The 12,200-nt window shown below is 49.4% G+C and overlaps 6 protein-coding genes across 6 annotated transcripts; 2 read left to right on the plus strand and 4 right to left on the minus strand.

The window, feature by feature from the left end:
- Positions 1-47: 47 nt before the first annotated feature.
- On the minus strand, positions 48-1,571 carry BC939DRAFT_492534 (Glyoxalase/Bleomycin resistance protein/Dihydroxybiphenyl dioxygenase; the record flags this gene model as incomplete). The annotated part of the gene is made up of 2 exons (XM_051559527.1): positions 1,347-1,571; positions 48-1,160 (listed from the first exon to the last, which is right to left on the minus strand). The coding sequence occupies exons 1-2, from the start codon at positions 1,356-1,358 to the stop codon at positions 48-50; spliced, it is 1,125 nt and encodes a 374-aa protein (XP_051412796.1). The 5' UTR covers positions 1,359-1,571.
- An 821-nt stretch (positions 1,572-2,392) lies between these two features.
- BC939DRAFT_138712 (P-loop containing nucleoside triphosphate hydrolase protein) lies at positions 2,393-4,656 on the minus strand. The gene is made up of 2 exons (XM_051550132.1): positions 4,267-4,656; positions 2,393-4,169 (listed from the first exon to the last, which is right to left on the minus strand). Exons 1-2 carry the CDS (start codon positions 4,498-4,500, stop codon positions 2,484-2,486), a joined length of 1,920 nt encoding a protein of 639 aa, XP_051412797.1. The 5' UTR covers positions 4,501-4,656; the 3' UTR covers positions 2,393-2,483.
- On the plus strand, positions 4,351-6,444 carry BC939DRAFT_138810 (uncharacterized protein). Its single transcript, XM_051550133.1, has 5 exons — positions 4,351-4,853; positions 5,029-5,201; positions 5,306-5,396; positions 5,508-6,100; positions 6,241-6,444. Exons 1-4 carry the CDS (start codon positions 4,616-4,618, stop codon positions 5,987-5,989), a joined length of 984 nt encoding a protein of 327 aa, XP_051412798.1. The 5' UTR covers positions 4,351-4,615; the 3' UTR covers positions 5,990-6,100; positions 6,241-6,444.
- BC939DRAFT_449705 (uncharacterized protein) lies at positions 6,026-8,638 on the minus strand. The gene is made up of 4 exons (XM_051555418.1): positions 8,605-8,638; positions 7,754-8,437; positions 7,138-7,662; positions 6,026-7,042 (listed from the first exon to the last, which is right to left on the minus strand). Exons 2-4 carry the CDS (start codon positions 8,363-8,365, stop codon positions 6,194-6,196), a joined length of 1,986 nt encoding a protein of 661 aa, XP_051412799.1. The 5' UTR covers positions 8,366-8,437; positions 8,605-8,638; the 3' UTR covers positions 6,026-6,193.
- A 451-nt stretch (positions 8,639-9,089) lies between these two features.
- Positions 9,090-9,935, minus strand: BC939DRAFT_449708 (uncharacterized protein). The gene is made up of 3 exons (XM_051555419.1): positions 9,903-9,935; positions 9,319-9,749; positions 9,090-9,197 (listed from the first exon to the last, which is right to left on the minus strand). Exons 1-3 carry the CDS (start codon positions 9,903-9,905, stop codon positions 9,137-9,139), a joined length of 495 nt encoding a protein of 164 aa, XP_051412800.1. The 5' UTR covers positions 9,906-9,935; the 3' UTR covers positions 9,090-9,136.
- BC939DRAFT_449709 (uncharacterized protein) lies at positions 9,838-10,729 on the plus strand. Its single transcript, XM_051555420.1, has 3 exons — positions 9,838-9,985; positions 10,129-10,184; positions 10,315-10,729. Exons 1-3 carry the CDS (start codon positions 9,904-9,906, stop codon positions 10,531-10,533), a joined length of 357 nt encoding a protein of 118 aa, XP_051412801.1. The 5' UTR covers positions 9,838-9,903; the 3' UTR covers positions 10,534-10,729.
- Positions 10,730-12,200: the final 1,471 nt, after the last annotated feature.

The following is a 12,200-nucleotide window of genomic DNA, read 5'->3' on the forward strand; positions in this document are numbered from 1 at the left end:
CATTTAGGAATATGCAAAAAAGTGTGTCTGTGATGGGGTGAAGGTATTTAGCAGTTGCCACGGAGCTCCTGCTCACGCTCGATGGCCTCGAAGAGAGCCTTGAAGTTACCGGCACCGAAACCCTCGTGACCACGACGCTGGATAATCTCGATGAAGACAGTGGGGCGATCCTGGACGGGCTTGGTAAAGATCTGAAGAAGGTAGCCAGACTCGTCATAGTCAACAAGGATATCAAGGGACTGGATCACATCGAGATCCTCAGCAATCTTGGTGGAGGAGCCCTGGAGACGGAGACGAAGGTTCTCGTAGTACGAGGAAGGAACGGTCAAGAACTCCATGCCACGGGCACGGAGGTTGCTGACAGCCTTGATGACATCCTTGGTGTTGAGGGCAATATGCTGAACACCGGCGCCTCCGTAGTATTCGCAGTACTCAGTAATCTGGGACTTCTTCTTGCCGGCAGCGGGCTCGTTGATGGGCATCTTAACTTTTTCGGTGGGATCAGCCATGACGATGGAGCGGAGAGCGGAGTACTCGGTGTGGATCTGGGAGTCATCGACGGACCAGAAGCGGTGGAAGCCGAGCTGCTGCTCATACATCTCACAGGCCTTGAGCATCTCACCGTCGGGCTGGTTACCAACGCAGTGGTCGATGTAGTTGAGACCGACGACAGGGAGGATATCATCGAGGGGGTCCTTGCCGCGGGGGAGGACGTAGCCGGGAAGGAAATGGCCCTTGTAGCTGCTGCGCTGGACAAAGGTGTGCTCAGTGTCACCGTAGGTAGCGATGGTGGCCATCCAGACGGAGCCGTGCTCGTCCTTCTCCTCAAAGGGGGCACGAATGGACTTGGCACCCTTCTCAATAGCGCGGCTGTAGATGGTATGGACATCGTCGACAGTGAAGGCGACGTCCTTGACACCATCGCCGTGGAGGGCGAGGTGGTCAGAGAAGACCTTGTTGTTGGGGTTGAGGGGAGACTGGAAGACGAAGGTGATAGTGTCCTGACGGACAACGTGGGAGCAGATGTCGCGGTGACCGGTCTCGAGGCCGCGGTAAGCGATCTCCTTGAAACCGAAGCGGGTGGTGTAGTAGGAAGCGGCCTGCTTTGCGTTTCCGACCCAGAAGACGACGTGATCGAAACCCTCGTAGTTGCCAATGTTCTACAGGACAAGATGGGTTTGAGCAATGTTAGAAGATGAGTGCGACCTGGAATGAGCAGCGGCAGAGGATTGAAAGCATCGAAAGGATCGAAAGCAAAATGGTGGCGGCAAGTTGCATGGTATGAAGTGGCACGTTATGGCTCCAGCGGGGAATGGGAAATGGAAAAATGGAAGGGGGTAACATACCTGAGCAGCCATTATGATGATGCGGAAAGTGGAAGGAGTTGAGTGGGTGAAGAGAGAGGAGTGGAAGAGTAAAGAGAAGATGGAGTTGGAGAAAGAAAAGAGAAGGTGGAGGGAAGTGGTCGGTCCTTTTTATATTCGCAAAAAGAGCTGTAGGTTTGTTACCCCACACGGAAGTATTCAATTTTTAATTCAACTGCTCACCTGTGCAAACTTAAGGATCTTATTCAAGCAAAAAAAAAGAACGAAACAGGACCAACACCAGCCCTCCCCTGGCATGGTACCTGTCATTCATTCGCCACCTTAGTTCTTTTTTGTTCGATCGGGCCTGTCTAAACAGCCCCTCAACAAAACCAAAACAGCGAACCGCCCCTTCTCTCGCTCTACAGGACATGTTCATGTCCGTGTCCGTGTCCATCTCATGTCTATGTGTGTATAGACAGTGTGTGCGTGTGTAGACTAGACAGTGAGTGTGTGTGTGTCTATGCCTGTATTGCGCACCGCAATTGACTTGCAGTCCTCTCTTGTTAAGCACTTGTATCTCCTCGCCTCCTCATTTGGTCATTATCATCATCACCACCATTCATTCATTCATTCATTCATCCATAACCTGAGCTCATTTCATCTAGTCTGATCGAATCTCATCTGATCTACTGATTCCGGAGATGAATCCCGAGGCTACGCACCTAGGGACAAACGAACCTACGGACACAGCGGATAGAACGGACATTCAATCTCAAGAGAGTTCAGTCCATTCCATTTGACTTTTTTCCTTCCACCAATTGCCCCAGTCGTTCCTTTTTTTTCCTTTTCGTTTGTTTGTTTGGGACATAGTGCATGAAAATAAGGTTCGGTACATCATAGCACTTCGCCCAAATAAGCCCTTTAACATTTTGTGGTGACACCCCCCTTGCAGGAAACTTCCCACGGCGCAACTTACAGCCGGCGTAAACCCTCATCTTGTACAACTTTCCAGCGCCTTTCAAACACCTTCAGCCGACGGAGGACAACAACAGCAGCAACAAGCACGTATGACTGATATGCGATGTATATTGTACATTCAAATGAAAGAAGGAGTGGATAAAGATGTGTACTGTCGACTATATGCCAAGTGATCTATTGAGAAGTCAATCGCCTCCTTCATTCAACATGCTCAAACGGCTGGATGTTGACATTAAGCGTCCGGAAGAGCGACCGGGCGCGGTCCTCAAGGTGTCCATCATCTCGGATGATCGTCACCACCTGGCCCTTCTTTCCCATCCGTCCTGTTCGTCCTGCCATGTGTACATAACTCGACGGCGATGAAGGCAGACCCACAATGTACACATGCGACAGTCCTGGCAAGTCCAGTCCTCGTGCATTGCTCTCATGTGCGAGATAGATTCCCTTCCCTTTTCTATCACTTCTTGTCCTGTCATGCACTGCCTGGGAAGATGTAGCACCAGAATCGGAATGACTCACGAACGCATCTTGAATCTGTTGGACCGACAATCCAAAGTCCATCTCGAGTCGTGTCGCGATGTGCGAAAGACTGAAGGACGAGCAGAAGAAGACACAAGCATTTTCGACATGGTCAAGCATGCATGCCATTGCGACGCCCTCTAGCATTCGATCGTCATCGTCCCCGAACCTTTCGACTGCGCCTTCCGGTTCCAGGGCGACCGCTCCTGGCGCCTTCAACTGCTGTTCCTTCCAGCTCGCATCCTTGTCCTTACCTTCTTCATTCTGCCACGCTTGGTCCTTCTCTATCCAGTCGATTTCTCCTGCCTGCTGTGGTTTAGATAACGCATTGACTTCCTGACGTCCACTTTGTGCGCCTCGTTCGTTCCATGGGATATGGTTTGATTCTGGTCGCATATTCCTGACGGACCCTGGTCCAATGACAACACAATGGTGCTCGATGCCCTCTGGCAGAACCACGCTCTTGGTCGTATCCACCCACTCTGGATCCTGAACCCAGCCATTGCTCTCCAGCCAATGTCTCATGGGTCGGTTCATCGTCGCCGACGCTGCAATGATCTGGATCGTATCCGTCGTTCCCTGCTTCTGTACTCCCTTCTCGCCTGACGTTTGAGTGACGGAAGACTTGTCCTGTATCCTACGGCCTGTGACCTCGGCGGATCGCATGATCTCTCGCAAGGCCAGCTCGGCTGGTCGGGGATGCCTGTCCCGATTGAAGATCTCGCGTTGACTGGCGAAGCGCTTTGGTAAACGGATCAAATGGTCAATTTCATCCAGGACCAAGGTTTCGATTCCTGATAGATCCAAGATGCCAGACTGCATCAGGTTCCAAAGTCGTGTTGGTGTTGCCACGAGTACATGGGGCAAAACCTTAGTTAAGGTCTCTAATTGATGATCGATTTTTGGTGCTTTTATTGTTGTCGAAGGAGATAGCTCTTCTCTGTGTTGCCTTAATCGGGTCGACTGCTCGCTGCTTGCCTCGTCGAGCAAATCCTCAGGTATCATGAGCGGGGATGACTGGGTTGAGGGTGTAACAAGAACCTGGATCAGCCCCTGCATTTGCTGTTCGCTGAACGTTGGAAAGAGAGATCGTGTCCATGATTCGAGCTGAAAGGCCAGTTCTTGGTTGGGTACAATGAGCACAGAGGTGATTCCGGGAAGATTATTGGGGTGTACTCGTCGTCGAGGTTTGTTGAGCAGTGCCAGGAGTATTCCAAATGTTTTTCCTGATCCTGTGGTGTCCCTAATCAACACGTCTTTGCCTTCGAGGATTGGTGGTATAAAGGCACGCTGGAGAGCAGATGGGGTGTCGATCAACATTGTCCTCCTGAGGTTCGCTGCCAGAGGAGGATAGATCCCTAATGACTTTCGGTAAGAATGGAAGGGGTTAATCGGAAATTCAGCCTCGTAACCGAAGACACTGTGGTATCAAGTGCATATAGAAACTTGACAGGCCGCTAACCTCAAAGGAATTCTGCTGAATACAACAACGAGTTGACGTTGAGAATGGGGTAGGCGATTGGATCCATGTGTTTCTGGACCCCAGGTCAGACTGGTTCCTTGAAGCGGCCCGCAACAATAACGGTCCAGGTAATCTTGATCTCTGTGATTTCTGAAGGCAGCACCGAGTCGAGTACAGAGCCGAATGAGAAGTGCCTTTGTTGGCCCATATCCGTGTGCATGTTCGTCCAAACATCCTTGAAGTCGAGTCTCCGGAAGTGGAAAATGGATAGCAAAGACAGAAGCTGGTTTGATATCGAGTAAGCGAAAGGCAAAGTAGATTGGCAAGGCACCGCCATTGTGTTTGTGTTATGTGGCTTGGAAGTCCAAAATCACGGTCGCTTTTGTTGAAGAGCTCCAGCAGGTTGCGACCAGTACCTTACGCACATATACACCGAGGAGACACATCAGCCATGGCCGACACAGACGTTGAGATGACGACCGCGGGAGAAGCAGTTCCACAGGCAACAACACAGACGACAGAGAACGTGCCAGCACCTAGCCCGTCATTATACATCAAGAATCTTAACGAAAAGATCAAGCTGGATGGTAAGCTCAAGGACACCCATCCAATACTGAGGAACACGAGAAGCTCTAGACAAAGCCCATTGTGCCATTGGATCAGCTCTGCAATGAGTACTTCGCGTGTTGAATGGATATTGAAGAGCAATTTCTTCATATAAAGCTGACATATCTCTGTTTGTCGACTTCGCTTGTTTTTTAGTACTCAAAAAGTCGCTAAGGACCATTTTCGGACAGTATGGAGAAGTGCTGGATATTGTGGCCCATTCCAATATTAGGATGCGTGGCCAGGCGTTTGTTATCTTTGGAGACAAGGATGTTGCAACAAAGGCCATGTCAGAAGTGCAGGGATTCCCACTTTACGGCAAACCAATGGTACACACAGATCAATGTTTGAGCTTAAGGATTTAAGGACGACGACCATCAGGGGAGAGGGCCTTGCTGACAATGCGCTGTTCTTTTTTTTATGCTGAGAATAGGTTATCCAATACTCAAAGAGTAAATCTGATATTCATGCAAAGAAAGACGGGGAGTTTGAGGAGCATTACAAGAGACGCATGTTGACTAAAGGCATGTTTCTATCTTTCAGCATTTGAGCGCGCCTTCTACCTATTCTGCTGATCGATTGGAAGTGGACCTTTACGCTAATGCTCCTATGCAACGTGTCTTTTGTTTCATTAGAAAAATTTGCAAACGAGTTCAAGCCAAAAAAGAGACAGGCGATGCTGTTTGCGAAGCAGCAGCAAAAGATGCAGGAGCAGCAGAGGATTCTGGAGGAACAACAACAGCTGCTGCTCCAGCAACAGCAACTCTCACAGCAGGGCCCATACGGACATCTTCAAGCAGGAGCAGCAGGAGCAGCAGGAGCAGCGGCAGTACCGGGTGCAGCGATCGGTGGAGTGCCGATGATTCCAGACGAATACTTGCCGAGAAACAGCATTTTGTTCTTGCAAAACCTCCCCCACGACGTACAAGAGTCTCAGCTGGTGTCGCTCTTTCAACAATACCCGGGGTTCAAGGAAGTGCGTACGGTCCCTGGCAAGTCAGGAATTGCCTTTGTGGAGTACGATAACGAGTATTACTCCGCTGCTGCCAAGACCGCCTTGGCCGACTACCAGATCGCGCCTGAACATAAGATGAAGGTCACCTTTGCTAGAAAATAGTTCTCCTCGTGTACAAACTCAACCCCTCGCGAATAAAAAAATAAAAAAAAAAAGAAAGCTGCAAAGGACACATCCATTGTTATTGTCGATTGTTTTGTTTGAGCTATGGAGGTATGGTAAATAATGTACATTGAAGAAATGCAATCCGATCTAGCTGCAGTGAAAGTGTTTTCCGAAAAACCAATGTTGATCATCGCTCTGTTTTCATGGCTGAATTTGAGCGGATGCGAGACTGATGCGATTCACGATAGGCGATACCGAGGTCGAAGTGGCACGGAATCCTGACACGGTTTGTTCAGCTCGAAGCCTGGACTGGTGCAAACTGAACTCGCTCAATGTCGTCCGAGCAAGGGCCTTGCCCTGGAAGGATGTGCTCGTGGAACTAGTCGTCGCCACTTGAACATAATCGCCCAGCTTGATCGGCACCCGCCCTGCGCTTGTATTCTGCAAAGCTGAGGATTTAAGCGAGGACTCGATCGAGGGCAAAATCAAGTCATCATCAAACACGATCTTGAAACCGCCATCCGCACGACCAACCCAACGGTTCTTGTCACGCTTGCTCCTTCCTTCTACCAAGACACACTCGCCTCCGGCTTGGCCTACTCGTGCACGGAACCGGTTCTCGGCGCCCTTGTGGAAGATTTGGATAATGTCTTGGAGTCGCTTCAGCTTGATATTTTCTGGGACATCATCCTCCAGTCGTCGTCCTGCGTGGGTACCCTCGCGGCGAGAGTACATGAACATGTAGGCCATCTCATACTCAACACGCTTCATGAGATCCATAGTATCCTCGTGGTCTGCTTCGGTCTCTCCACAGAATCCAGTGATAAAGTCGGATGAAAGCGCGACACCGGGTACGATCGAGCGGATGGTGTCCACGAGCTCAAAGTAGGCCTCCCGTGAATAGCCACGACGCATCCTTGAAAGCACAGTGGTTGATCCTGATTGGGCTGGCATGTGTATCTGAGAGCAAATGTTGGGCCTAGAGGCCATGAGGTGCAGGAGTGCTGTTGGAAAATCCTTCGGATGAGGTGAAGTGAACCGAATACGCATCTATTTGCATGAGAATACATAGACCCCATTAAACATCGAATGTTCCGTGTACGCTTGTGGCTATCTGAAGCATCACAATCTGTACTGCCTCTTACCTCTGGATCAACCAAAGACACGCGATCGAGAAGCTCTGTGAAGCGCATGCCGCCATCCTTCCTCTTGTAGATGGTGTTGAAACCAGGGTTGCTAAGCTCTACTCCGATTCCTGCAGACTGCTCGATGCCATCCTTACTGACATCGCGATAAGAATTGACGTTCTGTCCCAGCAGTGTAACTTCCTTAATCCCCTGGTCACTGAGCTGCCGCACCTCCTGAAGAATCGAATCGACTACTCGACTACGTTCATTGCCTCGAGTGAAGGGTACGACGCAGAAGGAGCACATATTGTTGCACCCACGCATGATCGAGAGATGGGCCGAGAAACTCTCGGGTGCGATCCTGACGGGGACAATATCTGCATAGGTTTCGTCCGCAGATAGCATGACGTTGGCGACACCCTGCCGTGTTGTTTCAGAGATGGAGAGTAGATGAGGGATCGACCGATAGGCGTCTGGGCCACATACTAGATCAACCATCTTGTCCGAGTCCAGTAGTTTGTCCTTCAGTCGTTCAGCCATGCACTAGCATTGATAGTGACGAGGTTTCAGGTGTTAGCCAGAGTAGATCAAAGGCGTCCGCCGTTCATCGCACATCTGTCAGAGCAAGACTTACGCCCAAGACACCAACCAAAGGAGCGCGATCCTTGGCTACTCCCAGCCTCTTCCGCTTCAAGTCTGAAAGGCGATTCCAGATACGAGCCTCGGCATTCTCTCGAATGGCGCAGGTGACCAAGAAGACGATATCTGCCTCGCCCTGTTCCTCTGCTTTGACATATCCAGCACTGTCCATGATTGACATCAGGATCTCAGTGTCATTGACGTTCATCTGACACCCATAGACTTCGACAAAGTATTTTGCTCCTGCTCCCAGCTTGCGCCCTTTGATAGAGAGGTAAGGAACATCAACAGGTATAGCGTTACTGAGATCCGTTGATGTGGGGTCGTGGGCCTTAATGGCTGAAGAATTTAGAAAGTCCTGAAGCGAAGGACCTCGGTTTCCGAAGACGAGGTGCTGTTTCTTCTTTGTGCTTGTAGTGCTTGTCTTGATCGAGCTATCCGAGTCCTTTGTGAGAGTGGGATCGCTGGATTTCGCAGCCGGAGGTATGGTGATGTTCGTTGTGGTTGCGAGGGACCTTGTGCTGGTAATAGTAGCAGCAGCAACCCTTCTCGAAGCACGGCTAGATGCTCTTGCTGAGGCAGTCAGGATAAAGAGTGGGGGTTGCATGGTTGGTGGTGCTGTTGGTGTTGTTGCGGAAGTTATCCAGGAACTTGGCCGGCAAGTGTTCTCGGAGGAAAGGTGAGAAATAAATGGTGTCTGGTGAATGTTTTCCTTTTCCAGAGGACTTCTTCCGGTGGCTTTTGATGGGCGATGCCATATTCCACTTTGTTGATCTTTTTTTTTTTTTTTTTTTTTTTTTTTCGCACCTTTAACCTCATCAACAACACTCTTTTAACCATGTCCAGCGCCCGCGCCGCACCGCCGCCATTGAAGCTCGAGGTCCTTGAGACAAGACCGCTGTCAACTGCAGAGACCGTGTCGACACTGCACCACTTTCTTTCGAACGGAACGGCTATCCACTCGGCCCCTACCAGCATCGCCCACCAAGTGACTCAAGTCTATGAGAAGCTGCGTCTGGAATCGAAGCGCCACCAATAAGTAACTGGGCGATTGCCAAAGGCGAGATTAAAGCCAGTTGTCAGATAAATTGGGCAACCCACCACCAAGGAGAGCGCAGTCAGTTACTAGGACAGGATAGTGTGCGTTCCTTCCGCTGATCGCCTGCAAACACCCACCACAGCCCTCTCCTTACATCTTTCTCAGCCATTCCTACCTGTATATTATTTCACACATACACATCGATCATTGAGATAAAACCCCAACGACATAGACAATAGAAATTCTGCATCATATTTGTTGACAGACCGGGACAAGGAGCGGATTTTTTAGAACTTCATCATGTTTTGATTTATTTTTCTGCACAAAAGCATGCTTGGATCAGGCCAATGGTATCGATAGCTCAGCAGCTTGTTTTTGCCAGAAAAGATACAGCCGAGTCCTGACAGGCCGATTATATTTGCCGCCATGAAAGCAATTACAAGAAACTGTCAGAATTATCGAGGAAGCATGTTGCGGTGTATGTTTAAGTACCTCCTAGATGTTGAGTCGAGTGAACTTACAATATGCCGCGAGTTTCAGGGAGGTATATGCTAGGCAATTGAGAGGCGATTGAGAGGCAATTGATTGTGTTTGGCGTCCTGTCCGATCGAAGAATCGACACGCTCCATATCCCGTATGTTCCAATGAAGAGCGAACAGTGTATTCGGCTGTCCTGGGCTGCATGGTATAGTACACTAAGTAACGAGCCCAAGGCTATGCGCCTCCTGGTGCTCCAAGACGAAGATGTGTGCCTTGCTTTGCAGCAACCCAGGTGATGAATGCGCAGGTGAGGATGTACCCTGAAAACCTGAAAAATGCCGAGCGGGAGATCTGGGCCTCTTCCTCTGGTGTCCGGAAAGACGAAAAAATACGGCGGAGGTTCGGCAGCGGCATTGTTGGGTCCTTGCTGGTTGGCGGGTTGATGCGAAGAAGTATGTTTGCTTTGGTGGAGCTTTGACCAGGAAATCCATAGACTCACGTCACAATGTTTACTTTTGAGGAGCTTTTTTTTTTTTTTTTTTTTGTGTGCTGCTGCTTCACTCATCTCGAACTCGACCCTCGACAAAACTTGACAAAACAGGACAAGGACGACATATCTCTTTACCATGGCACAGAAGGTTATCAAAAAGTCCAATGTTACTAAGGACACAGTTAAGAAGCAGAACAGCGGACTCCTCAGGAAAGGAGGTAAGGCAGGGCGCACACTACTGAATACATCGCAGCAGCAGCAGTAGCAATCATATAGGAAAGGACCAATATAGCTTATGCTCAGCAACTACATCGATTGACATGACGGGACTTGTATTTGGTCGCCTTTTGTTGACATGAAGCTAGGTCCTATGCCCCCAAGAGCAATGTCCTGATCAAGCAAAAGAGTACACAGAAGGTGAGCGAAAGGGATCCCTATTTCGATTTAAGATCTCAATTGGGCAATGATCTCGACGATACTGGACCTTCCTTATACCGCTTGTATTCTAACTGCGGCATGGCATGTCCTCACTCGTTCCTGCAAATAGAAATTGTCTGCGCAGATTAACAAGAATATCGAGACGGTCATGGCCACCAGAGCTGGTGCGACCGGAAAGCTGACCATCATGAAAGGTTTGGCAGATGCTGGATTGGCGGCTGAGCGCAAGGCTGGAGGAAAGAGGAAGGCCGGAGGCATGCCTAAGGTCTCGACCGGAAAGACTGTGAAGGCGATGCCCACCAAGGCCAAGCCTGCCGCCAAGAAGTAGAGGCAGTATTATTAAACTTTCAGGAACAGCAGCTGGATGTCTTTTTTTTTTTATCACTATTCTTTTGGACGCTGCCTCATCGCTTCTATCTTTATGTGCTCCATACTCGATACCTTTTCTTCCAGTGCACGTCATTTTGCATCCCATCTTGCATCTTATTTTGCTTCCAGCCGTCTTCCTCGCACACTCTAGCATCAATGTATAATAGAATAAAACAACAAGCAACTGCTCGTCACTATAGGCAACACTGTTTATTGAATTATGAGGGTACGATTGTTATCGGTTTGGTTTATTCATGGAATGATAGATTAAGAGATATGATATGTTCGTTGTAGCCTGAGATGCATGTAGGAGGACCGGTAAACGGATATTGGAGCTTACTTCAGGGGTACATGATCAGAAGTAACATGGCTTCAATGACTACGGCCGCTTGCACTCCCACACTCCATTCGGCTCTTGCGCCAGCGTTATAGCTGCCAGTAGCCTGCACCGCAGGTGCTAGAATTCAAAGGAATATGTCAAATCGATCTGTCGCCTCTCGTTATTAACACCGACATTCAGACCATAACAGTAACAGAAGAAAAAGGCTTTACATGCATCCTTATTGACGGTTCCCTCGGGTTGGATCGAGAATGTTGATCCCTGCGCAAAGATTGTGGCCTCGTTGTTGACATTAGCAACCAAAATGATTGAGAAGCTGTCGCCGACAAATCCCAGTTTGGGGACCGTCCAATTCGCCTTACCAGCGGTCGTCATCAGATTTGAAAAGAGTGCCAATGGTCCAGTGAACAGCTTCTTTGACTGATCAATTTTATTTTTGGCCAGGGACATATCCAAGGTCCGCGGTGGTCGAGTAGTCCGTGTACCACATAGAGATAGTTTAACGCGTTAGGATTGTTGTACAAGATCAAAATTCATACACGCACATAAAAGGAGTGTCTCAACTTGCATTGTCCACAAGCTCTACAGAGATGGTCGCGGGAGATGGAGGCGATGCTCCAGAGTATGTCCAGAAGATGGGAAGCGCGCCTCCTGCGACGATGAAGGACGTTGCATTCGGGGAATTGATGGCAAGGTCCGCTAAAAGTGACCAGACGGTAGATATCTTACAAGTTAAAGGAATGCAACACGACAGGCATGTAATGTATTCGTGTGTGTAAAGAGGTATACCCATGGCAGCTGCGACCAGTGCAAAGACGGTTACCAAGATCAGAAGAGGTGAGGAGTGCATGGATTTTGAATCTGGGGTGATCGATCGAGGGTCGACAAGGAGGCGAGCCGGTGGAGTTCTTATGCAGGGTAAGCAAAGAGGTTGTCAGCGCCTATTTGTGTTTCCTCTTTTTGATGCAACTTAGTACTTTAGGGTATAAAGAGGAGAAATACGGCAAGGCGCGTAAAAGGAGCAGGTTTAATGGGTAAAGATGGAGGGAAAAGGCGAGAAAGAGGGAAGACGAGCTCAAGAAAAGAAAAGAGAAAACGAGGAGCCAGATAAGCCCCGACTATCGGTTGGTCGCTCTGAATGAATCTGCAGCGTGAGGACAAGTGTAAACTGACTAGACCACTATCGTCCCAATTCGGTACCTTCTACAGAGAGTAGCGGATAACCACGCCAACTTACACTCGCGGCAGTATGGAAATACCGGGGGAGGCGGAAAGAGGGGCCACAG

The sequence above is a fragment of the Gamsiella multidivaricata genome, assembly GCF_025024155.1.
Source record: "Gamsiella multidivaricata strain RSA 2152 chromosome Unknown BC939scaffold_28, whole genome shotgun sequence".
NCBI lineage: Eukaryota > Fungi > Mortierellomycota > Mortierellomycetes > Mortierellales > Mortierellaceae > Gamsiella > Gamsiella multidivaricata.

Excerpts from the sequence above, each read along its gene's own strand:
- BC939DRAFT_138712 (XM_051550132.1), bottom strand. The coding sequence starts at position 4,500 with ATGTTTGGACGAACATGCACACGGATATGGGCCAACAAAGGCACTTCT. Across the intron at positions 4,170-4,266 it reads TTCAGCAGAATTCCTTTGAG|TCATTAGGGATCTATCCTCC; the intron begins GTTAGCGGCCTG and ends TCTTACCGAAAG.
- BC939DRAFT_138810 (XM_051550133.1), top strand. The coding sequence starts at position 4,616 with ATGTGGCTTGGAAGTCCAAAATCACGGTCGCTTTTGTTGAAGAGCTCC. Across the intron at positions 5,202-5,305 it reads CACTTTACGGCAAACCAATG|GTTATCCAATACTCAAAGAG; the intron begins GTACACACAGAT and ends TGCTGAGAATAG. Across the intron at positions 5,397-5,507 it reads GAGACGCATGTTGACTAAAG|AAAAATTTGCAAACGAGTTC; the intron begins GCATGTTTCTAT and ends TTGTTTCATTAG.
- BC939DRAFT_449705 (XM_051555418.1), bottom strand. The coding sequence starts at position 8,365 with ATGCAACCCCCACTCTTTATCCTGACTGCCTCAGCAAGAGCATCTAGC. Across the intron at positions 7,663-7,753 it reads CTTTGGTTGGTGTCTTGGGC|TGCATGGCTGAACGACTGAA; the intron begins GTAAGTCTTGCT and ends TATCAATGCTAG. Across the intron at positions 7,043-7,137 it reads TGTCTTTGGTTGATCCAGAG|ATGCGTATTCGGTTCACTTC; the intron begins GTAAGAGGCAGT and ends TCATGCAAATAG.
- BC939DRAFT_449709 (XM_051555420.1), top strand. The coding sequence starts at position 9,904 with ATGGCACAGAAGGTTATCAAAAAGTCCAATGTTACTAAGGACACAGTT. Across the intron at positions 9,986-10,128 it reads CGGACTCCTCAGGAAAGGAG|CTAGGTCCTATGCCCCCAAG; the intron begins GTAAGGCAGGGC and ends GTTGACATGAAG. Across the intron at positions 10,185-10,314 it reads AGCAAAAGAGTACACAGAAG|AAATTGTCTGCGCAGATTAA; the intron begins GTGAGCGAAAGG and ends TCCTGCAAATAG.
- BC939DRAFT_449708 (XM_051555419.1), bottom strand. Across the intron at positions 9,198-9,318 it reads CCTGAAACTCGCGGCATATT|GACTCGGCTGTATCTTTTCT; the intron begins GTAAGTTCACTC and ends TCGGCCTGTCAG.